Here is a 25,923-nt window from a genome sequence, read left to right on the forward strand (position 1 = left end):
ATTTTACAGTGAGAGACAGGAGAAAATTAAAATTAACTATTGCCCTTTGTTTTGACTTTTACCCTCCTTTCCCTGTTCCCTTACGCCTTACATTCTCCTTTCAAAACACAAATCAAGCCAACCAACAATTTGATAAAAACAAGGGCCAACTCATTTCTCAATGATTTAGGTCTATGTTATTGGTAAAATCCAAAGTCCTTAATTTTTTTTCTGAATTGTTTTCACCAGGAATTTGCTTCTCTTGAGTATTTCTCCAAAGATATCAATCCTGGCCATTTGCTGTACCCCATTGCACTTCACCATTTGTCATCTTTTTTGTTTTGTTCTGTTTTGTTCCAAAATCTTTATGGTAAGCATTTTTAGAACTGCTTTCTGTATATTTGATTATGCTGTAACAAATTTGGTATAAAACAGAATGATGTGATGTGATATACAAGACACTGGGCATGTATATTATGAATTCCTTAATGAGTTAATCGCCAAGCTAGATGAACTTTCGTGATTTGTAAGAAAATTGCTAGACTTTATTACTGAAGAACCAAGGAATGTGCAGATCTTTTACTACCTGAAAAAAAATTAGTTTGAATTCTATGACTTGAATTAGAAATTGCCTTTACAAGGGTAATACCACTTTTTTCATAACATAAATCTTCAAATGTGTATTAAAACCAGTAACATTTTCAGCCATAAAGACATATGAGCAGTATAAAATGGGTTTTAAATTACCACTCTGTAGCTGGAAGACTTTTTCTTTTTACTAATCAGCAGCACTTCCCAATTCAGAAATCCAATAATGAAGTATCTTGTTAAGGATATTTTATCATACTGGGAGGATGAAGAGTCACTGTTCAATGCAACATCTCCAGTCCCCATGAAGCATATAACTCAGTAGGCTTGGTTTTTGTTTATTTTTAGTGTAAGACTAATTCTCAGTGATGTTGTAAGAATGCATTCATATTAATTAATGCTATATTTTCATCCCATCCAGTCAGAAAACACAGCTATGCCTGTTGAAAAGTATAATGGCAATATAATTAGGATTTCTTCTAAGAAAAACATTGTAACAGACATCCTGCCATGCTCATGCTATTTTAATTGGATGTTTAGCTCAAGGGTGGTTCATAATTTATCATAAACTTTAATGTTAATAAAACCAGCTGGAAGGAAGCTATACTTAATCTCCTTGATTACACCATAAGAAGTAAAATCTTAATTTGAACATCCTTTTTTTTTTTTTTATTCTTTTACTGACAAAGCAAGAAGGGCAAACTAGGTTGACAAGGAGATCATGCTGTTCCTTCCTCAGCTGAGTAATGATTCAATGTAGTACGAGTGTAAGAAAATTAAATCAAAAAGAGATTAAATCTGGCCTGTCATGCAGGCAATCAGTATGCAGACTGCTGAGCAGCTTTTATGTCAAGGGAATGGAGAAGTATGACAGAAATTCTTACCCTACTGATTTTGCCTGTTGTTTCTTTGGGAGGTTTCTAACTTTTTGGGAGCTATAGTTCGGTCTTTCATTCTCCATTGGTAACCTCTGGGAAACCACTTTTAGGTCTACCAGCCACCAGAAACAGGTTTCAGTCATTCCCAAATTTTGTAGAGGTTGCTGTGAATTTTATGTTTAACTTTATTGTAAGAAGGGAGTATTTAATCAGCAGAGGTAGAATAGAGAGTGTTGGTCCATACTAGGTAGGTCTTCTGATGCTTTTGTTTTCTTAACATGAGAGTTGAAAATGGGACTTTGCAATACATTTGTGTTCCTGAGATGTGCTTATCAAGTTAAAAAAAGAGAAAAGTTCTTTTTTCACGAGTCCATGTTTATTATTTTGTTGTCCAAAGGTATTGAAAATTCTGTTTTCAGTATGTTAATGTTATGTGATGTATGTGAAAGTGGTCAAATTCTCATTTTTTACTAAATACATTTCTCTGGGAAAAGTTATTAATATTGCATTCTGTAGGCTTGATCTCTCCAGTGAGCTCATGCTGAGACCTTGCAATGGGCCATTATTGAGCTACCAAATTGCTTTTGCCCTCGAGCAGCAAGGTTTTTCACTGCTCTTGTCCCTTATAATGTCGTCTTGGATGTTCTTATTATCTGTATGTTTAATCCCTTTAGCGTCATGCTAAGTTCTGAGCTTCAGTAATATTAAGAAGCCCTGGCTGCCTTAGGTACTTTATCACACATAGACTTTCCTTTTCTCCATTTTACATCTGCTGATTTTCTATTTCTTTGTCCTACTATAAAAAACATGTCTGATTTCAATTATCTATTATTTGTAAATTATTACTATGTTATTATAGCTGCATAACTGTATATTTCCTCTGTAAAGTTAATATTCCTAGCATTAGAAAAATCTGGCTGGAGGCAGGTTTTAGTTCCCATTATCTTCAGAGCTCTGCTCCCAGTGCCAAACTTAGTCACCTGCCCCTGCCTGGGAAGGAAAGACCCTGCACCCAGGCAGGCAAGACCTCTGCATAAGGGAAATACAAAGCCCCACCACTAGTTGAGTGAGCAAAGAGAGCTCTGTAAATCTCCTTTCTCTTGGCGATAAGGCACTACGTCTCACTGAACACTGTTCACACCTGCATCCCCAAAGGTGAGCGTGAAAGTACAAAAAAGGTCTGGACACAGCAGGGAAACCCTGTAGCATGGCCAAAGACAAGTGGAAGAAGAAAGATCTCCTCCCTCTCACCTAATGCAGATAGAAAGATACGGCATTCTGAGTGGGGCATTGCTCAGTGGCTTGCTGTAATGATACAGTTTATGCCTGTTTTTTCAATCATATAAGAAAGGTCAAGATTACTAGTCAGCAGTATTTCCTGCTGTGGGCAGCCCTTTGTCATAGCTCTAAGTCTCCCATACCACTTCCATATAAATGTATATAAATAAATAAAGTCATGGCTGAGTGCTTAAACACACTTCAGTGCTTGTGTCATCAGTTATTTGTCCGTCAAGCCTAGATATACTGAAATCACATGAAGTGGGATGACATTCATGGTCTCATATCCAGACAAGTGTTGCAGAAGGCGTTGTAGCTTCTGTCAGATTTAAAATTTTGGTACAGGGTTTTTTTTGGGGGGGGGGGGGGGTGTTGGTTTTTTTTTTTTTCCCTGGATGCTGTCTTTAGGACTCCTCTGCTCCAGCATGTTCATAATTGAACACCTACTTCCACCCAAGAGCTTTTGCAAGATGCCAGATTTTGAGAGCAGTTTGAATAAACACGCAGGCTTCAAAGCAATCAAATAAATTTAATGCCCTTAGAGTTTTAAACAGAAAGTCAGTGCTCTGCTACAAGTGCTGATTTTTATGAGATTGCCTGTTTTTATATTAACAGTATGTTCTTCTTCTTAAGTCTTAGGTACACACTAGCCCAGATCTGTTTCTCTTTTTAGTTTGCCAATTTCCGTCATCCTTTATCCCTTTTGATACCTCAGATTTTGTCAATATGTTGCATTTATTACCAGAAAACAGAAATCCAAACATTACAGCCTGAGCTTTAAGCAAGGAAACTAGTCAGCTATCTAAGATGTCCAAAAGGCTTCCAGGCAGCTTTTTAGGTCTCTTAAAGTTTTCTTCCCATAGAAGCATGTTTATATTGTCCTTTTATGTTAGTCTGTTTTAAAAACATATATTGCCTCTATCTCACATTCTTGCCTCTGTCCTTAGACCAGCACTGCATAAAAGATTGCAATGAGTTTTTATCTGATGCTGCCTGGCTGAGTGTAATTTAAAATGGCTGCTGCAGGTTGAATTCGTATTCTCCATCTTTAAGATATAACCAAGTATCTCTCCTATGCTAAGCTTTTAAGTTTTTCAGTTACATATGTCTCTTTATAATGCTTGTCTGTTCTTTATTTTGTGTGGAAAATCTATCCAAATGAGGCTAATGGACTGGGCAGTTGAAATAGTTAAACTATTTTTTTGCGAAGTATTGCTAATTGTGAATAAACAAAGGCATTTGAGGCCAAGTGTTTTCCTACACTGGTTTTGTTGTAGGTGTTTAGGCATTAATGTAAACAAATTTCTAATATATTCAGATAGTTGATTTGTTTGATTGATGAAGTATTTAAACACAGAATTCATGGTGGTACTTAATGGAAGTTATGGATGTTGTTCTTCATACATCATTTCAACAATATCTGATAGTGCTGGAATATAAAACTGTACTTAATTGGTTATGCGAGCATCTATTGACTTTTCTTCTAATAATAAAATGCTTCAAAAGCTTCTTTAAAGGGTAAAACCAGCAGTTTTCTGAAGTGTATTTGCAGTAGAATGGTAACTTCTTAAGATAAAAAAGAAGAAAATTGTAGTTGGTGAACAGTAGAGAAGAAAACAAGCTCTGTGCCTGTGCCACAAGAGAAATAAAATTTTAGATGTATAATTATGGATTGTGTTGAAATACAGATAGAGTTACAGGATTTTTTTTCCAGCCAATCTCATTTTTTTCCTGAGGACCTCAATGACTTTTTAAACAGTTGTTCTCATTTCAGTGCTTGAGTTATTTTTTTATTACTAATCTGATTTGCTATTACGAGTTATGAAAACACTTCTTTTCAGATGTGCCTATACTGAGGAGAAAATTTCTATAGAAATAAGCAGACAGGCAACAGCGAAGGCAAAGGCAGCATTCTGTTACGTTTCCTCTTTTGCAGATCTGTTCATATCAGAGATCTGAACAAAGTCTGTGTTGAGAAACTCACCAAACTCCCTTCTGTTTGGTTCCAGGCCGCAGGAGATAGCAAACTTTAATGTCCTGGTATTTCAGCCACGGACCAGCACTGTTCTGGCTGGCAGTCCCAAGCCCCTTTGGGATTGATCTTCTGTCGAGCAACCCTTCAGTATTAGAAAAACTGCCTTTTTCATGAACCTAGTACATATTTCTCATGGTCTACTGTAGCTAAATCCCCTAATTCCAATGTGTGAGCATTCCTGGTACGGCTTAATTTCCCAGTGGGAGGAGATGGGTGTAGGCAAGACTGACACTGCAGCGGTGTTAGGAGCACACCATTAGTATTCACTTGTTGACAAAGAATACATGGTTTCTGACGAAGCAAGCCCCATGTACAGTTCCCTGCCTTGTTCTCTTTACCGTTCCGAAGCATTTTATTAGCAGAGATCTGCTGATGAACTGCATTCCTCTATATGGGGCAAGGTATGTTTTCTGATTGAGAAATTCCCTCCAGTATATCTGACCTTCCCAGCTCTTACTTAGTCGTGTAGTGAATTGGTCCTCACTACTCCCCAGGATAGGTTGGCATCCCATCCTTGTCCTCTTGTGATGCTTTCTGGTTTGACATTTTAAAATATCTCCTTCTTACTAACTTCTGTTCTCACCTTCATAGGCTTTTCAGAGAACCATAGCAAACTGATTTTTCTGCTCAGGCAGTACTTTAACAGCTCTACTTTGACCAGGAAATAAGTATTGAGTAGTGAGTATTCAGTAGTAAGCTGAGTATTCTCATTTGCAATTTATCTGGTAGATGTGCATACAGTCTTGTTAGCAAAAAAAAAGAATCATATTCTTCACAATACGTTATACAGCACTCTCCATGGCATCAACTGCATACTACTAAAATATCAGCCAGGTTTTTTAAGTTGCTTGGAAGTTCAGCTGATGAAATTGCCATTGGTGTAATTTTGTTTAACTGGCCAGGTACCATAGTTTTTGTTGAGAATATATATTTCATCATCAGGAATGTTGTGGTACTTTTCTCACAGGGGTTCTAATACATAATTCCAGGCCAATATAAACCATTTAGTTTAGACCTACTGGAGGGGGGGGGGGGGGGAGAGAGAACAAAAAAAAAGACTTAGGTATCTGATTAAATGGAAGCTTGTCAACTAAGTAGAGGAGAATGATTATTTTTTTGCTGTATCTAAGTACTTTCCAGAAGTCTGCAGAAGAGAAAGACACTCCCAAGAAAAGAGGTAGGTGAAAAAATTAACTGTAGGATAAAGGGAAAAAAGGATAAACGAACAGAGGAAGTAGCACCTCTTTAAGACTGAGTAACTCCAAACAATTTTGAATCATGCTATATGTTCGCCTCTGCATATATGCTATATAACACAGGTCACGTATTAATAAGTTAAAAATACTCTGAATTGTCGGTGTCAGTTTATATTTTTGGGAAGGACTTTTGGAGGATGCCAGGTACAGATTCCCTAATACTGATAGTACAGTAGAAATTTCTGCCACATGTTTGTCTTCAAATTATGTTTCATAGTATCAGAATACTTATTAATACAGAATTGTAGGGTCATAGAATAATTTAAGTTAGAGACCTTGGCGATCATCTGGTCCAGTCCCTTGCTCTTCAAGCAAGATCAGCTTCAAGGTTGACGATCGAAGTTGCACTGGATTAACATTACTTCACAAGTTCTCAAAACTCATGTTTTTGCAGAATAGAAGTGTTTGGGGGTGACAGAATGATGTGGTAGAATGCCTATCGCTGTGCAAAACAAATAATTGTGATGCTAAGCCTAAAAGGAGAACTTTTTTGGTACATGACTTGTATAGATAAATCCTCTAGTTACAGTAAAGGTGTTCCTATTATTTCTTCTAACATTTATGCAAAGCGAAGTGCTGTTTCCAAATAACTGTGGACTTCGGGGAGCATAGGGCTGATAATTTTTGCTGTCTTTTGTATCAAAACAGATTCTGCAGAACATTAGGTAAAACTGAGGGTAAAAAGCAATAAAAACAGTTGAAAAAAATATTTTTTGCTTTCATTTTAGCCTCAAATTTTAGCCTCAAACAGTAATACTTATTAAAGACTCCTAAAACCCAATCAAACTAGATGAGGAAAAACGTTTTGTGTCCCAATAATTGACTGCACTGATGCATAATACCTCAGAGAGTTTCCCTTTTATAGGCTATAATGATAAATATACTGTGAATATTAAATGCAAATAATTGCTTTCACTTAGAACTTTTCATTTAGCCAGAAATGTGACCAACTAGTGAGGCAGAGAAGCATTTCTACTTTGAAGCAATTTACCTCAGCACTTAGATCTCAGAGTTTGTAGCCCTGAAGCTTGATTTTTTAATATTTTTTTTCAGATGAATCAGAAATGGTAATGGCTTTTTCACAATGTTTTCTTCAACATTTGAATTGCTGAATTACTTCAAAAGTAAGGATACTTATGACAGGATCAGTTAAGGAAGAGCTTTTGAGCTCCTGTAGAGCAACGTAAGATGTACATTTTCTGTAGGGGTAACAGGTTAGGTAAGGTCCAGGCATGCAGATTCTTCAGTTAGATTTATTTTCCAAGGGAAGTCATAAATACCAGAGAACCCTTTGTGTCAGACCATTGTAGTTTGCAGAGATGCTCATCTCCCAGTAAGGAGGATTGTGCCATGTAAAATATCACTACTGTATAAGGATTTTTCATGGGAAAGGAGCCTCATACTGTTTATAGCTAGTGTTGTTACTGGGGTGGTGGCAAGTGGGGGGCTGCTTTCTCTTGCTATATAAAATTTTCTCTCTCACTGTACTAAGATTACCCACTCAGAGTAATTGAAGCATAAGGCTATAGAAACACTAAATTTTTATATTGCACTGTAAAATTGAGGCACAGAAGAAAATCTCCCCATTCTTCATTGAGCAGTAGAGATTTCATGCACTGCACGTGGCAGGGCTTTGAGCAGAGGGAGGTACTTCCCCACGTCAGGTGATGTGACAGGAGTGTAGAACATGTGCTGAGCCCCTGTCCTTGTATCAGCTTGTATGATAGAAGTGAAGTCATGACGTGAAGCACAGCCAGGCAGCACAGCCGCGGGCCCATTACAGGATGTTAATTCCCTGGCCCCAAACGTGGTTCGTTACCATGAAACAGGGCTGGATGGACTATGTGTTCTCAAACACATAGTATGAGAAGATTGGTCTCTACAAGGGAAGAACAGAAAGGATGCATTACAGCTATTTTATTAGGAATAGCTGTAGCCAAGTATCTGAAATACAGCCTGTGCACCCTTGTACAATCATAGAACAAACTACTCCCTGGTGTAACACTGTGGAGAGCTTCAGCCTTCTTACTGTGCTGAGTACATACATGCTAAAAAATGCTGAGTGTGCTAACTGTCAAGATTTAGATGGTTTCTTTGGAAGGTTTTTTTGTGGGAGGGAGGTCTGTTGGGATGAGCTGAATATAAATATATGAGCACTGCTGGGAACATGAGAATGGAAAGACAATATGCATTCATTGTAGAATATTAGCAATGATTATAGGCAAACACGTATTAGTTGCTTGATGCACGAGGGTCCAGAGGACATCCACACCGTATGTCACAAGCCACAAAATGTTCTCTAATTCTCTGTAATAAAACACAGGATCAGAAAATCAGAAGCTTGAAAAACCCAATTTGTCATGAAAATAATGGACTTGCCCATGATCTTTGTCTATGTAACAAAAGGGAAGTTGTTCAGTAAAAATTCCTTCTGGATTAATCCTGTAAAGTGGGATGTGTTGCTACTCCAAGCATGATACTACCCATATAGCACAGAAAAAAAAAAAAAAAAAAAATCAAGTTTCAAGTTTCTAGTTTCTATATAATTTTTATATGTGGAATCAGCTTTTGTGCTATTAATACACTTAGAAGAATAATTACAGTGTTCAGATCTTTGATCAGATACACAGATGCACAACTCCATGTTTTAATAAAGTTTATCATTAAACAAATATACTAGCTCATTTCACAAGAGACACTGAAACAATTCAGAAAAGATAATCAGTTATTGAATCACCATTTCATCTTTTTTCCGTAATCCAAGGGATAGAATTCAATATTTCTGACTAAATACATGACCTTTAAAGACTTTCTCCATTTTTTTTCTGATGCAAGTGTTGGAGGCTAATAATTTAACAGATTTTAATGTTTTTGCCTGTGTATGGCCAAATCTGTCACATGGTGAGAAAGGGCAGTTTAAGAAGTAAAAATACTTGCACATTTCAAAATACATGTATTATGAAATAGAGTTAATTGTAACTTTGACTTATTTTAATAAATAATTCCATATTCACAATAAAACTTTAATTATTATTTTTTTTGCTAACAGAAAAACTTGGGTTTTAATTTTGTGACTCAGTGGTGGTTGTAAAATACCTTCAGAAACAGTCTATGCTTAAGGGTAAGATGTTGGCAAAGTAACTTCACTCTTTTTTTGCTCCTTGAAGTTAGCAACTAAGCATTTTCTCAGATGCATATTAAAAAAGTGTACGTTTTGTAGGTAGAAATATTTTTAATTGCTCTAATGAAGTGTTGTGTGTGAACCTCTGGGAATTTTTAGTGACTTACACTGAAGATTAATTTTTCTTTTCCTGTAAGTGATTATGGATCACTTTTGTGATCAAATTTTGCAATTATTTTTTTAATATAATATGAATTCTGTAAATAATAATGCAAGTACATAAAAAAGCAAGTGTTTCTTGTAGAGCGTAGTTGATACAGATTACAGGTCACTAGTGGACCATCAGAATGAAATTAAGCATGCTATTTTAATGATGAAATATTTTAAGGACTTGATACAAATGCTGAAAGAGTATTGTTTCTAAAATGCTGAATGAAAGTTATGAAATATATCTTAAAATTTGTGAAATACTGCTTACTAAACAACTCTGCACCTGTCTCCTACTGTATATCTAAAAGACAAATCACTGAAATCTAGGTCTTAATATTTGGAGTAAAAATTTCTTTTCTTCACTTTGATCACAGCAAATCATTTAAGGGTTCAACATGAGAGCATTTTACTGTACTACTTGTTGATCCTAGAACAATTGTCATAGCATTTACAGTCTGAAAATAGAATTTCAGTATGTAAAGAATTGTATTTTCTGAATTATTTATATAGATACTACTGTAGGATGTTACACAGCTTCAAGTTCTCTGAGCTGTATAGAAAGCTATTAAAAGGACATCTTGTTTTTAGGAAAACTCCAACCAAAAAGAATTGATTGGGAATAAACATTAACTGTCAGCAAGCTCAGACAAGAAAAAAACAGTTAGTCAAAGTCAACACCTTTGGCACAGTTCTTCCAGATCTGAATTTTTTTTAGGGCTCACTGACAAGTAGCGAACAGCTGTCAGCATTCCTTTTTCCCAGAGGTGGAACCGTTTACTCAAAAACCAAGGCAGCAATCTGTTAAATCTCCCAGCTGGGTACTGGCTATCAAATGCTGGACATCTTTCTTTACTGCAGAAATAAAGTCAGAATCCCTATTTCTGGCAGAGCTTCCAGACAAAGTACCTGAGGCACAGCCACCACCAGTGAGCGAGGGGCAGAGCCCAGGGGAAGGGTGGTTCTATGGGGAGCTGCAGCAGCCTTTGCCGCATGGCAGGAACCTGGGCAAGATCCAGTTTGGCAGTACAGCCCTGAGAGCTTTGGGAGGGTTTCATTTGCATGAGGGTGGATTACCCCTTCACCTGACTGGAGGGAACCCAAGAACAGTTTTATCATTTGGAAAAGTCTTAAGCATGGACCTGTTGCCTAAGGAAGTGCACGTGTCCTGCCAAGATCTTCAAAAGGGTATAAAGTACGTGCATGCTTCAGACTGGTGCCTGAATGCAATAGCAGGCAATGTGGCTGTGATAAATCACCTTCAGTAATGAGACGAATGAATGGCAAAACTGCGGATGGATTTACCTGCTGGACTGCAAGTATATTCAGTTAGTGCTGAGGAGGGCACGTTCAGCTCCCAAGACTCATGTTGTAAACATGCAGCTGTTCTCAGTGCATTTGCCAGTGTCTCAATGTGTAACTCCATGAGAATATGGATGTGCTTTCCTCTCCTGAGCTCTCTCAATGACGAGAGGATGTAGGAGCAACCACAAGTCTGAAGATCACTGAATTACACAAAGCTTAAGCTGTGATAGCAAAATTGGTTATACCTTCTCCATGATCACTTCTCCTTTTTCATCCTGAATAGGGAATAAGTCAGATCTTCAGCATCATCAAAACCCCTGGGGCAGCCTTCTCCCTTTCACATGCCAATGGAAGGAACATTGACAGTGAGCAAAGGGCTGTTGTTCACTGTCAGTGTTGCACTGTTACCAATTTATTAATCCCTCACCCCTTCCCCATTACCCATGATGCTCCTACTCTGAAGGCTGGTTTGTGCCAAAGAAGGGGGTTAATGACACCAGGCAGACCAAACCTGAGCAAGTTGAAAGGGTGATAGCCTTGTTTCCTTAAACCTGTTGACTTCTGAAATGCAGCTTTTTCCACAATTGTTCCATTTAGATAATGCTGAGGGTAATTTAAAACATTTTGCTGTTTTCTTGCATGTATGCTGCTATACTTGCATGTCAGTGCTGTTTAATTTGTCTATTTACAAGCTAAATTACAAAAGTTAAAGTATTTACCATTCTTTTTCTAACATATGCTTATTTTGCCTGTACAGATTTGTTGGATTTTATTACATTGTGTGCTTGGTGAAGTATCCCTATAGCAGGAGGGTAGCTAGAATCACACACAGAAGAGCATGACTTTATACATCCTTCTTGTATTGTCTGTCCTATATTGCAGGAAAACTTAGGGGTTTGGAGTGGGGTTTTTTAGTTGAAAGCTATAAAGAGATGAGGTGTCAAAATAAGTGTACTAATATTAACAGAGCAGCACCGTTTCATGAGTGATTTATTTTAGTTTTTCTTGATATCACTTGGCTTACAGCGTTCTGAGCTGATTTCAGTCTAACAGCTTGACTAACATGAGAAAGGAGGTGGGGGGAAAATGGTCCAAAAGGGTTCGCTCTGAACCTTTATTTATTAATCTCATTAAGGTGAGGGCCAGCAGAAGAGTTATAAATAATCAATGCACAGCTCTACTTTTAAAAAGTCTAAAAAAATTAGCTCTTTTTTATTTTGATCACTACATATCATACCTAGCTAATCTGCAAATAAGAAGTTAGATCCCTTTCTATTGAGTGAATAGTCCTAATGCTGAAGAAATTATTAATTGAACTTGTGGTGTGCGCTTGTAATTTTTCTGCTTACTAACACCTACATACAAGAGCTGGCATCAATACATCAAGTTTTGTTCATCCTGGGGATGATGTCAGCAGGAAGACTTGGATTTCTCAAGTCATTGATTCCCTTAGTCACAAGTAATCTAGTTTTTTTAAACCTGGTTAAATTGCATGCATTACTTGTATTGAAAATCTGATCTAAACTCTTCTTCTGACAGCTAGAAATTTTCCTTCAACTTCCTGCCCAGGTAAACCTAAGGCTACTTTGCTTTCATTATCTCTCTCTTATTTACTTAATGTGTTTAGAGACAATATTATTCTTATCCTTCATTTTGCAAGGTTAAACAAGCCAAATAACATTAACCTCTTCTCATAGGTTAGTTTCTGGTCCTGGCAAATCTCATTTGCATTGATTGGTCTCACGCATTTGATAAAGATGGAGGTTCAGAATTGTGTGAAATTGTCTGCTGTGTCTTGCAGAAATATTCTGACTGATGAACATAAAATCTTGTTTTCCTTTTCTGTGGAGGATACACACTGATGTTTCATAATCTCTCCATGTCACCTTACTGTCTGCTAATATTCTCATGTTCCCCTTATTTGTCAGTTATCTCCAGTTTAAAAAGTCATTTTGTCCTAAGATGTTTAGTCACCTACCTCTTAAATCCATGGGTGTAGGATTATGTGTTTTGTATTATTATAACAACTGAATTTCTGCATTGTTGCTTCTCCAAGTTCCCTGGCTCTTCTTGTGGGGTGTCTTCTCCTCTTGTCTATTCATGATGTCCTTGACTTTGTGTCATGAGCAGTGTCCCAGATTTTGTGCCAGTGTCACTAGGTATGATATTTTTACTCAGAAACTTCTGTGATGACTTCCCTCCAAACTGAGAGTTCCCCATTTAAACATAGCTGGCTATTGCTTCTCTGTTATCCAGTTCACATGCATTTCATAATTCCAGTCTTAAATTTTATCTTCTCCAGGCTGACAGTTTTTCTCATAGCACCATATAAAATGACTTGCTGAAATCTGTTTTCTTGTCCAGAAACTTATGATCACCCATAGGTTAGTGTTGCATTTTATTATAGTATACATTATTGAGAATATCCTAATGTGCCTGTAGTTACGTGCAATTTTTATTTTTTTTTAATTCATCCTTCAATTAAGGTACTCAGCTCATCGCTGTTCAGCCAAACAGCATCATCTCAAACACAGCAGATTTTATGTGAAATGCCCCTTGAAGTCACTGGAAATGAATATGAATAAATCTTCATCTTTAGGAGAGCTAAACACTAAAGAACAGGGTGAAGAAAGACCAGGAATAGTTCCTGTTCATCTTATTTCTAAATTTATTAAAAGTCCAGTTTAGATAAAATGGTCAACAGTTTAGTACTACTGTAGATTTAGGAAGAGCTAGACTGGATGGAGGATTAAGTTCCATGTCTTCTCTGTTAAATGAGAGAAATTGTTCTTAAACAATGCTCATAGAAAAATCGTGTTAATTTAAAAAGGACCATTTGCATTTAATCTTTTCATATGTGATAGTCTTGCAATAATAAAGTAGGTTGGTTTGGGCTTTTGTGTATATGTAATAAGAACTTTCCTCTTTTATTACATCAGTAAATCACAGAGATTACAATGATTTCAGAGCTTGCAATGCAAATTACATTGTACTTACATATTAGCTATTGTATTTCTCTGCCACGATAATAAAGCATTGCCTTTATTCTAATTTGTTTCTTCTCATTTTTTTTTATTCCTGCTTGCAGTTCAGAGTTCCTCAGAGCACAATTAGATTATTCACATTTCTTGCCAACTTCTAGTTTCAGCTGGCATGAAAAGAGACAAGCAGAAGTCCTTGCCAACTCTTGTGTTAGTTGTGCTGTAAGAATTGTTCAGAAGACAGCAAACTCTTCAGGAAAGTAACAGAGTCATGCAGTATGAAAAAATAAAATGTTGTGCCTCCATGTATTATATTAAATTGAAGACAACTTCTCTCATTCACTGCTTTTAGTGAACATAAAGTGTTATGTCAGACTAAATTTTCATTTGACAAAATATCCTCTCTCTGAAGTAGCCAGTAGAAGAAACCTAGGCAGGGGTGTAAGGCAATAAAGACATATTGTGATACAGCCTCAGCTGTGGCTCCAGGAGCCTGCAGTACAGCAATGTTGTGGAGAAGGTGTACCTTTGTGTTTAACATAACAAGGACTGAAGCTTCCCACTAAGCTGTTGGCTCACTCTTTGAAGCCATGCAAAATTTTACCATCAGCAGCTTGCTGTGCCAGTAAATTCTGTGATTGAGCTATGTATTTCCTTTTTTGTTTTGGAATCTTGGGAGCATCATTGTATGTGTCATAGTTCTTTATGTGAGAAGAGACAGTGAATATTCCTATCCATTTCCCTTATGGTGCTACTGACTTTATAGATCTCGGGGTTGGCCCTCTTTGGATTACTCCCTTTTGCCTTAGTCATCTATTCATCTAATGATCCACATGTGTGATCGTCTGGTGGCCTTGGTTAGTACCTTTCTACTCTTATGTTATTGTTTTCAGATAGGACATCATGATATTGACAAGGTACCTGCCCACAGCCTTCAAGATTCAGGTGCACTATGGCCACAACCATATAATGATGTTTCTGACTCACTCTAGACTTGTCCTCATGCTGTTTGCTTTTCCTTTCATCACTACTGAACATCAACGTGACATTTGCACAGAATTGCCTACTGTGTAACTAGGTTCTCTTTCCAGAGTGCTAACAGCTTGCACAGTCTGACATTCTTCAGGTATAATTAGGATTGCCTTCTTCACATGTGCTTTGCATCTATCTACACAGAATTTAATCTGCCGTTTTATTACCTAGCCATTCAAAATAACAAGAACTTTTGCAAGCAGGTTAACTTTTGCCATGCTGAATAATTTTAATTTATATTCAATTTATATCCTTTTCCAGATCACTTATGACTGTATTGACCAATTCAGGCCCTTGAACAGATCCATTCTCCAGGAAACTTAATCATCTTTCCCTTTGCCTCCTAAGCTTGACTACCTTGCTTAGAAATTTCAAAGCAAAGTTAGGAACACATTGAATTGCTTTCATCCAGATGTTAATAATTTGAGTTGTAAAAAGACATTTTTGTCCTGCAGTATCAAAAATAAATTTCAGTGTGGCACCAAGATTAAAACCTGCTATCTTCAGGAAAATTTTATGATTTCAGTGTTGTATTTGTTCTGAACTGTTTTCTCTGTATTGAGATCTATTAAAAGTGTTCAGTGACATCATTTAAAATGGGTTAGTACAGTTCTGTATATGTGTGATAATATTGTATTACTGAGTTGATTCAAATTTTTTTTCATTGCTGCTGTTAACCTGTTGTTGATTATCAAAAGCAAAATCATTAGTATAATGGAGTACATCCTCTTGCTATGATTTCAGTGGAGCATATCTAATAAACTAAGGCATCTGAAATTGGAATGTAATAAAAATGCAGTATTTATGTTAATAGAATATTCCTGTTAAATGAGTGCTGCTAACGAATCTGCTGTGAAGCTGAGCTTGTAATAAGTCAAGGGTTAGAGAAGAATTTGCAGAATAAGAGGACACCATTTAGTTTTACAGCAATAGTTTGTCATCTGTTAAGAATCTTTTGGTTAAAATACATTATGCTACCTTAAATAAAACTTACTGTGAAAATTCAGGTACCATAAGACAAGCAAAATACCCACCTCCCAAGACAGAACAAATGTGCTCTGACAGCTTTAGGTGGGAGTTCTGTGAATAAGGAGTATTTGAGTCATTTTGTAACTATGTATGGTTTTTCACGCTCACTCTCGCTTTAATATAACAGACATATCTGTTTTACTAAAGGCCAATTTAAGATAGCTTAAGGTATTCTCAGAATTAGGCTGTTGCTTTTCTCCATGTTATATGACTGTAGCCTCAAAAACGCTGACCTGACTAATGGTAGTAGCTATGCTTGCTCAAGCAGAGTCATTTGGGGTCTGAATGGAGTGGGAGGGACATTCTTGAAATTTTGTATTAAAATTCTGTTTTTCTAAATATGGCAATGTGTATTTCTTGTACATGCTAATGGAATTTCAACAGTTGTTGTGGTTCTTAGCTCTGTTAGGAGTTGTTTTACATTTATTGCCCTATGCTTAATATTACTTCTGGTAGCAAAACCTCTGTTGTGGAAAGAATTGCAGTAAAATGAGCTAAATGTTTGAGTTTGAGATGTTGTGTCATCAGACCTCACCTCTCTTGATTTCCTCATTGTATAAAAGATAAACTTCAATACTCATCTCAAAATCCGATTATAGCTCAAGCTTACAACACGTCCTTGAACGTTTTCTAATCAGCATATTTTCCTTATGTATTAATTACAGACCAGTCTGCAGATGAAAAAGAGCAGCCTTTTCTTTATCTGCTACTCATGGGAAATAATTCTGTTTCTCTGGAGTTAGTAGGTGTTAGCTTAGCAAAGAGCAGTGGGTCTTAAATGTATTTATGATGTTAATATTTTACTCCTCCATATTCCTTCCCATTTAAGAATAAATACTCATCACATTAAATTAATAATGAGCTAAGTTTTCTTTTAGGGAGAAAACTGAGTCAGAGAAAGTTTTATGATTTGCTCATAGTTTAGCTGTTAGCACAGAAAGGTATCAAGGCCAGATACTTTAAATCCTAGACCTGGGCTTCAGCCATAAAATGTATCTCTTCACTATTTAGAAGATATTACAATTACTGATTTGACAGAAGTAGAATATCTTTTCTTGCCACAGAAATACATTGGAAATTACTCAGGGTGAGTTATACTAGCATGATCTGTAGCTTAATTGATGTATTCTATTACATGTATCCCTGCCTACACACATATTCCCATGGCTGTATTTAAATCATTGAATTCTTTGTCCACGTGAGAAAAAAAAATAGTTTTGTTGAAATGATGTCCATTCGGTTTTTGAATGTTAAGTAGCACAATCTATTTGCATATGTCCACAGAAAATACAAGCAGCTTTGTGCTCCATAGACATAAATCCAGGGTCCTCTTGAAAAACGTCACCAGTGTTGGTAACCTTTCAGTAAGGATCTGTGCTAATAAGGGTTTAGATGTAGGTGAAGACTTAGTGTTTCATGCATAGCAGCATTCAGCCTGCACCTGGGAACTCAGAAATATTACCTACAGACCTTCGGTTAAGTGTTTCATTTAGTTTTTCAGTTAGATGAAGTAAAGATAAACCCAAGATATCTGCCTTTCTGTTTAGTTAGAGGACAATATTTGCTTACTGGGGACAGTACTGAGTCTGAGACCAAAACAGTGTAAATAATTCATACTGAATACTTTAAAGTTCTGTGCCTAAAAATAGCCATGATCTGTAAGAATTGGTAATGATCCACAGTACCAATGTGGGTCCTTTTGTGGGTAGAAGCACTTCCACTTAGTCTTTCCTTTTTTCTCTCTCTTTCTTTCTAGATGCAGCAATTGTTCCATGAAAACTATGAACACAACCGCAAGGGTTACATTCAAGATCTTCACAATAGCAAGATTCACACAGCCATAACACTTCATCCAAACAAAAGACCAGCCTACCAATACAGGCTGCACAATTACATACTGAGTCGCAAAATTTCCGAACTGCGCTATCGGACCATCCAGCTCCATAGAGAAAGTGCCCTGATGAGCAAGCTCAGTAACAGTGAAGTAAATAAGGAAGATCAGCAACTGGGAGTGATGCCATCTTTCAATCATTTCCAGCCACGTGAAAGGGATGAAGTCATTGAGTGGGAGTTCCTGACAGGAAAATTTCTTTACTCAATGGTGGAGAACCAGCCACCCCGGCAGAGCCTGAGCAGCATCCTGCGGGCTGCACTGGATGACACCGTGATGCAAGTCATGGAAATGATAAATGAGAACTCTAGGTCTAGAGGAAGGCTTATTGACTTCAAGGAAATACAGTATGGCTACCGCAGGGTAGACCCTCTGCATGGAGTGGAGTACATCCTGGATTTACTGCTGTTGTACAAAAGGCACAAAGGAAGGAAAGTTACGGTTCCGGTGAGACGCCACGCTTACCTTCAGCAATTGTTTAGCAAACCTTTCTTCAAAGAAGCAGAGGAGCTGGATGTAAGAAGCTTGCTGGAGGATACCAACACTGACACTCAATCTTTCTCTTTTCTTTCAAATTCTTTGAAGATTTTTTCCTCATCGTTCCAAGGCACCAAAGACATTGTGGGACGCAGTGACAAGAAAATACATATTCTTGTCCCTCTCACAGGAAGATTTGACATTTTCTCAAGATTTATGGGTAACTTTGAGAAGACTTGTCTGATTCCCAAGCAGAATGTAAAGTTGGCAATAATTCTCTTCAGTTCTGAGTCAGGCCAAGACTCCAGTAAACACATAGAGCTAATGAAAGAATACAGCATTAAGTATCCTAAGGCAGATATGACCCTGATTCCAATGGCAGGAAAGTTTTCTAGAGGTTTAGGTCTTGAAATGGCCTCATCTCGATTTGACAATGGCACTTTGCTGCTGTTCTGTGATGTTGATCTGGTATTCACACCGGACTTCCTCCAGCGATGCAGAGAGAACACTATTCAGGGAGAACAGGTTTACTACCCTATCATCTTTAGCCAATATGATCCAAAAGTAATATATGGAGGCAACCCTCCAGCTGACAATAGTTTTGTTTTCACAAAAAGAACTGGATTTTGGAGGGAGTATGGATTTGGAATTACCTGTATTTACAAAAGTGATCTACTTACTGCTGGTGGATTTGATACCTCAATTCAAGGCTGGGGACTTGAGGACGTAGACCTCTTTACTAAAGTGATAACATCTGGCTTGAAGGCTTTCAGAAGTCAAGAAGTAGGAGTCGTCCATATTTTTCATCCAGTTCAGTGTGACCCTAATTTAGATCCAAAACAATATAAAATGTGCTTAGGGTCCAAAGCAAGTACGTTTGCCTCCACCATGCAGCTCGCTGAACTCTGGCTACAGAAACATTTGGGGATCAGGTACAATATAACTCTCTCCTGACATCTCAGCCTATTTGGCCTTTTTAGGGGAGTTTACCTCATTCTTGTTGTTATTATTTGATTTTGCTGTCGTAGTTTTAAACTCCCTCCTCGTTGTCTTCCAAAGACCTTTGACCTCAAACGGGATGAGTCTGCTGTTCACTGATGTTTCTTATACCTACTGAACTGGTGAGGTGAATTCCTTCATATTTCTTTTATTTAAAATTCAGTCAAGTCACGGCAATCATATGATCCCATGGAGCACATCCATCACAATAGACTGCATCAGAAGAATGTTCTCTTTTGACTTTGGGATGCAGTATCATCTTTGTTGCATTTCTCAGATTTGGTGTGATACAAATATTTACTGGTGAAGGTACCACAAAAGTGCTTTATGCTTCTTCTGGGGATGGAACTCTATAAGATAAACTTGAGTTTTATAATTTATATGAGGACTTATATGTATAAACGCTACTTTTCGTCATCTTTAGAATTTTTAAAGTAAATGAATAACTATGATTGTACCTTTATTTTTAAAAAAAAAAAAAAAAAGAAAACCTGAGGAGCTACTTGCAAATACAACTGGTACTGGCTACCAAGGTCCTTAAATGTCTTATTATAATAACAAACTTCTCATTGTTGTTCACTCTAAGTGTAAATGAACTTTAATTTCAAAAGGAACAGGATTTAATCAAATGCTCGTGTACACTTTAGAAGATTTGTGAACCAACATCCTTCATTTACAGGCAAGAAGAAACTATGACTTAACATGGTCATTTACGATAAAGTGCAGGCATACAATATTCTTTTTTTGAAACACATAGTGTAAGTTGCTGTTTCTCTTTTTAGAATGAGCCTCTAATACATAATTTTCTTTTACATTCCTTTCATAAAGCCACACTTGATACAGCATTAGAACTTAAAGCTATATCTTTTCTTTTTTTTACATTTTCCATGAATATTGGTACTCAGTAGCAATTTGTTATTAAAATTAAAATAATTGTAGCATAATTATTTAAGTTACAAAATTTACTATTGCTGGTCAAAGTTCTTTGCCAATATATTTATATTAGTGGAGGTTATAAGACTGTGTTAAGATTTATCTCTCTGGACAGCCTGAAGTTGTCATATTGTGGATTTATGGAGTAAAGTATTTAAAATGATACCAACGTAAGAAATAATAAAATCAATTTCTGTATTTTAGAGAAATGTTTATATGGGGGGGGGGTGTGTGTGTGTGTGTATCCCTATATATAGATAGATATAGAGACAGAGTAATTTCAAAATATGTTCCTCTTTTCAGTTCAGGCAGCCATTTGTTACGATCATTGTTATTTTTGCCACACGCTTGGAACATTTCATGTTATGCTGTGCTAAGCACTCAAAGGCATCCAAGAAACCATCAGAATTCAACCAAACTTAAATGAATGCAGCGGGTACATCTAATAACCTCAGTACCCTTGATTTCAAACTATATCTGAAATAGACCTCGGCAGGAAAAAGTAAGCAATTATTGAATTTAAGTTTGTAAGGTTTTCAGGTGTAACTGACTCCTTCTGTGTTTCCTTTCAAAAAACAACTAAGAGATTGGAATTCAGAGGTACATCTCTGTTCGGGATTTACTGTGCAAGGAAAAAGGCATCCCTGAAAAGGAGCGAATAAACTCAGAATTGAAGGGCTGGTCATAGCTTTTTGTATGCTTTAAAAAAGGCCATCCCCATTGCCTTGGAGGAGGTATTAATTGTGGTAGATGAGAATAGATAGAAGGTAATTCATGCTTGTCTGCCCTCCCCAAGGAGAGCTTGTTATTCTTCTCGAGGCACTTGCCTTCCTAGCCCAGTATTGTTAGCTCAAATGTCTGGAGAGAGTAAAATTCAGTACTACTTATGAAATAGTTCTTGGAAACTGCTCTTTAAATTGAGTGCAAAGATCACACTTTGTTCAATAAGAGAGCCAAGAACAAGGAACATACAATTTACTTGATCAATCTTGTCTAACTGATGCAACTCAGATTGTAAATATAAAAAACTGAATGCCTGTTGATAAATGTTTGTGATGATTTCATAAAAAGGAAAAAAAATAATTATTTACAAAGACATCTAAGGAAATAATTGTCTGCTGGGATGTATTCCAGTGCTTGTTTCAATTACTTTACTTAGTGGCCAGAAAGTATTTGCTCAGCTCAAAGTAAAATAGTAGATTAGAACAAGAAATGAAACCAATCATTCAGTGGGGATAAAAATGTATACAGAGGGCTTGCAGGATCAGGTCCTACATGATATAAGCAAAATGCTAGTATTTACCAGTACAAATATTTATTTAGTGTCTGACTGATTCATTTGTTTATATGATGAATTACTTTGTTAAAAACCTGATTATAAATGTTTATTATAAAATATTGCATTGTCTTTTGAAATAACTATCCTGAGATAACTTGAGAACTTGTGTTAGTTTGTTTAAGGAATAATATGCCTTCTAAGGAGATCATATTAAAAGAAAAAAAAGCACAAAAGTGTTAGAGTAATGTTATGTATGTATAGATTAAGATGGGAATGTCTGTGCTAATCAACTGTTTGCTTTTGTCTAGTCTGAATCATAATCCTGATTGTAAAATGAAATTTCTATGTGTATGATGTCCCTTTGTAAATGCATAACTAATTAATTCATACTAGAACATAATGACCAATTTGTCCCAAAACCTCCTTACCCTGGGAAGAGGTTCCCTGGTTCCATTGCTGGGAAGTAGGTTGCGAACTGCTTGCACTTCGGCTTTTCAGACACTGCCTTTGTTAAATCTCAGCAATCACCACACAGAAAACTCAGAAATCCCCACACCACCCCCATCCTGGCATTTTCCCATTCACAGTACTCAATTTAACAGAGCATTTGTATCTTCTGGGTGAAGGAAACACATCAGGTTGGGCTTCCTAAGACTTGCTGAGTATACTCTGCATCAGGGTACTGGTTCTCAAGCTGGAGAAAGGCAGAGAGCCAGGGGGAGGCATGAGGCTTAGCCGTGGGAGTCAGCACCTTCTGCCTGTGTCATCTCCTTGCCACCAGCACTGCCAGGTGCCTCTCCCTGGACCTGTCAACAGGCAGTTCAAGCCAGCACAGAAGAGCTGTGCTTGCTGCCACCAGCTGCTTTTGGGAAGTGGAAGGGCCAATTTAATCAGGGTTTGGGAGGAGTGAAAGGAGGACGCCGAACTGAGGTTTCATTGGGTTGGAGCAGCAGAGTATCTTGTGCAGATCCTGTGTCTCCCTGTCCCAGGTGGAAAAGGAGGTCCCACACCTCTTCCCTGTTTCCTTTCAAGGGGCATTGTGAAGGAAGGGGCAAAACCAGCAGTCCTTCCACTCAGTGGGGCTAGTGGGCCTGGACCATGCACTTGGAGTCCTACCATAGCGTGAGACATGTGGGGGAAAGGGTGCCAAACAGTCTTCCCAAAAAGCAGTACAGAGAGAAGCACCTTCTGCACTCACCAAACACCAGAAGGATGTGCACAGAAGTGCCTTTTGGAGCCTTTGTACCAGTGCTTAACAATGCCTCAACACTCTTAGAAAAATTATAATGCTGATAAAATGGCTCACAGGAGTGTACTGTGGATCCTGAGGAAATGTGGAGACATCCAAGAAGAATGAGTTAACAACCACTTTCTTTAAATAGAGCAAATAAGCAATTTGAACTTCTTTTGGTTTCTTAAGAAGTAATTCTAGTGATTAGTTAAGACGTAGTTTGCCACACAGAAGATTTTGCTCCAAAGAGCAGTGCTAGTTTTGAGATATAAACAAAACACATGTGCAGTCTACATCTGCTTTTCCTGCAACTTGAAACTGGTTAAAATTTTTGGAAAAAAATATGTACTAAGAATTGGTGAGCCATTGACTGGAGGAAGGTTTTGTGTTTCTGCTCTATTTTTAAAAGAAAACCAGATGAGAAGAAAACAAAAAATGCCTATAGTAGATACACACAAAAATCAGCCATGATGTGAGGGTAGCAGTGATGATTGTGGTCCTATACTGCAGCACAATGAGATGTCCCACAAAAGTCTTAACTATTTACAATAACTGAGTATCACTGAAGGTTATACTCTGTCATGAGTCCATAAGTAACATATAAAGTTAAATTGGTCCATTTTAAAGTCTTTCATTTCTTAGAATAATTTTCTTCAAATTTTCTTCTCTCAGCATTTGTTCACTTGATTAATGAGCTGGCTTTTCATGACTCACTCTCTTCTTCCTATTTTTCTTTTCCTTGGGTCTTCCCATTTGCAGTATTTATTACTACAGTATTTGAAACTTTTTGAGCTAGCGTGATATTTCCGTTATGGTTTTATGATGTCACTGCCATAAAAAACTGCTGAACTAGAGTATTTTGCTGAATGAGTTTCCAGTCCTGCTTCAAATTGTTTCCATTTGCCTGCCACTGTAAGTTAGAAGTGTTCTGAATATTATTACTTCATCCTTTTCTCTGGTCTCCTTTGTACTGGAATCCCACCGAGGTAAGGAAATGCAAAAACTTTCCAGTCCTTAAGTCTAGGAAAATGAACAGAATCTGGGGATTTTCTTGATCTCTTTTTTGTTTGTTTGTTTGTTTGGGGTTTTTTTGCATTCAAATCTTCCATCTAGAATTCCAGAAGCATATTTATCAGTTCCATAGTTTTAATAAAGTAAATAATGGTTATTAACATGTAAGACAGCACATATATGGACTATATGATACAAACTGTAATTTTACATCCTTATTTTCTAGGCACCTAATTATTCAACAGATGTTTGGCATTTATAGGAACTTTGAAGATAAATTAAAAGCACCCTTGCTGATTTAGTGTTTATTTAGCATTAGTGGAAAGCTTAACCATGTAGGCAGAGATCAAAAGGTGTTCTATATACTGTAGGCTGCTGGGTTTGTTTCTTTTGTAGTGCAGGTGGGAAGATCTCCTCAGCCCTGCATAGGATGCCTGCAGTGTGATAGTGTTTTCCACAAATCAGCCATGTCTAGCAATGATTTTAAGTGTCTGCAAAGCTATGGGCATAGCATCCAGCTCCATACAGCAGGCAAGACTTACCTAAACATGTGAGAGACTGGTTGTCAGACTCAGCAGGACTCTGGTGTGGCATAATCAGATGGTAGGTACTTAGGTCAAAAACATCTGCTGCCACAGCTTCTGGGCACGCCCACTGAAGACATCTCTTTAAAAAGGAGGCCCCAGCAATGCAATGGGCTCTGTGAAGATATTCCTAAAGGAGATGTATGCTAGCTAATGCAGGTGCCAAACACTTTTACTTAGAGCAGGTAAATTGCCTTTAGGTGATTTCATCAAAAAAGGGGTAGAAGGAATAAAATGAATTATGAAAAAAAAAATGCTTGTGCTTGGGTTCATGAACATTTTTATTATTGGTTATTTGGGAAGCCTTCATGACTTGTTCTCACCCTTGCTTAGGGTAATCTGGAGCAATAAACTGTGTTTATTTTACACATTCATCCATACGCTGCTGACTAAAGAAAAGGTAAGCTGAATAAATGCTATGAAGATGGTGGCTGAACCATGAGTGACCAGAGAGAGAACTGCTGGGCATAGTTCAACCTCAAAACCAAAACTCAGATCTGCTCCCAGATAAGGACAATTCTCCTAGCTGGCTGTCTTGGACAGAGGTAAGAAGTAGAAGCCTGAGTTTGTACAAAGCATCATGGATTCTGGGAATCTACCTTCATGCTTCTAGTGTATGATTGGTGGGAGCCGGCACAAAGTCCAAACACAGTGGTACCACCAGTTGAACAAAAAAGTGAGGAATGCAGTTAAGTGAGGAATGCAGTAAAAGATGTTTCATGGGTGACAGGATGGATAGGAATGATGTAAATCCAGAGAGGTGTGTGTGTCTTTGTTATGTTAAGAGTGGAACACAAAACTTCTTTTAAAGTAGAACTGGGCTTTCCTTTCTTCCTGAAAGCTTTTTGCCTTGCTTTGAGTTCCACTTGTACATGCAGTGACAAATGCTGAAACCATCTGGAGCAATACCAAATGTATAGACCTTTCACACCCAGTTTGTTCTGACCAGCAAGCCCAAGTTGACTGAAGTGATAGTTTAACTGGCAATTACAACTTTTTGCTGTTCTCTTTTTAGACGTGACATTCTTTATTGTTATTTAACTGGGAGTGAGATCTTTGACAGCTTTGTTCTGTTTGTGCCTAAGATGCTCTAGTCTTTCCATTAACTTCATACGTTGCACTGTTATGTGGCACACTACTGCTTTAAATGAGAAAGAGTTTCTTTGAGCAAAGGCTTCTGGACAGTAATATACAGCTGGGGTAACCTTGCAACCACAGCTATGTGGTTGAAATAAGGTATGTTCACCTATGGTCTTTCATTTGCTGCATTGATACAATGGTTTTGCTTGATGAGAAATCTGGAATGAATATGAGTTATCACTGAATATTTTCTATTGACAAAGCTGAGCAAATATATTTAAATAACTGAGGCCAAGTGATAAGCCATATTCCTGGCATGTGCTGATTCTGGAGGATATCCAGAGACTATAGGTCCTTTTAAGAAAACAAGTTATGGGAAGATGTCGCTGGTAAAAGTGAATGAGAAATGCTGTGTTTTCCACTCCAGAGCTGCTGGTAGCAGCAGATTTGTATTACTTGTAGAATTTTATCAGTCATAACTTCTGCCATGATCAACAGGTGTTTAAGGGAAGGACACAAAGGCAGATCCCTGGGTCTTGCCCTCATGTACGAAAGAGACCAGAGAGATCAACGCTTAGCCTAGAACATCCCTAGAAGAGAGTGTGCTCTGAGAGAAACATGGGGCTGGGCGAAGAAGGGAGCATGCAAGAAACCAAAGAGAAGATTCCCTTTCTTCTTTTTCTTTATGCTTGACATGTTGCAGTGCTCTTCAGGGAGCTAATCTAGGTCTGCCTGGATTCAGCTCAGCA

The 25,923-nt window shown here is 37.4% G+C and overlaps 1 protein-coding gene across 1 annotated transcript in view; it reads left to right on the top strand.

The window, feature by feature from the left end:
- The window catches only part of CHSY3 (chondroitin sulfate synthase 3), a 160,661-nt gene extending 138,998 nt beyond the window's left edge, over nucleotides 1-21,663 (top strand). The window contains exon 3 of the mRNA XM_030005232.2: nucleotides 17,446-21,663. Within this exon, the coding sequence (XP_029861092.1) occupies nucleotides 17,446-19,011 (1,566 nt within the window). The 3' untranslated portion in view covers nucleotides 19,012-21,663. The remainder of the gene's footprint in view (nucleotides 1-17,445) is intronic.
- The last annotated feature ends 4,260 nt before the right edge of the window (nucleotides 21,664-25,923 follow it).

Source organism: Aquila chrysaetos, chromosome Z (genome assembly GCF_900496995.4).
Source record: "Aquila chrysaetos chrysaetos chromosome Z, bAquChr1.4, whole genome shotgun sequence".
NCBI classification, from domain to species: Eukaryota; Metazoa; Chordata; class Aves; order Accipitriformes; family Accipitridae; genus Aquila; species Aquila chrysaetos.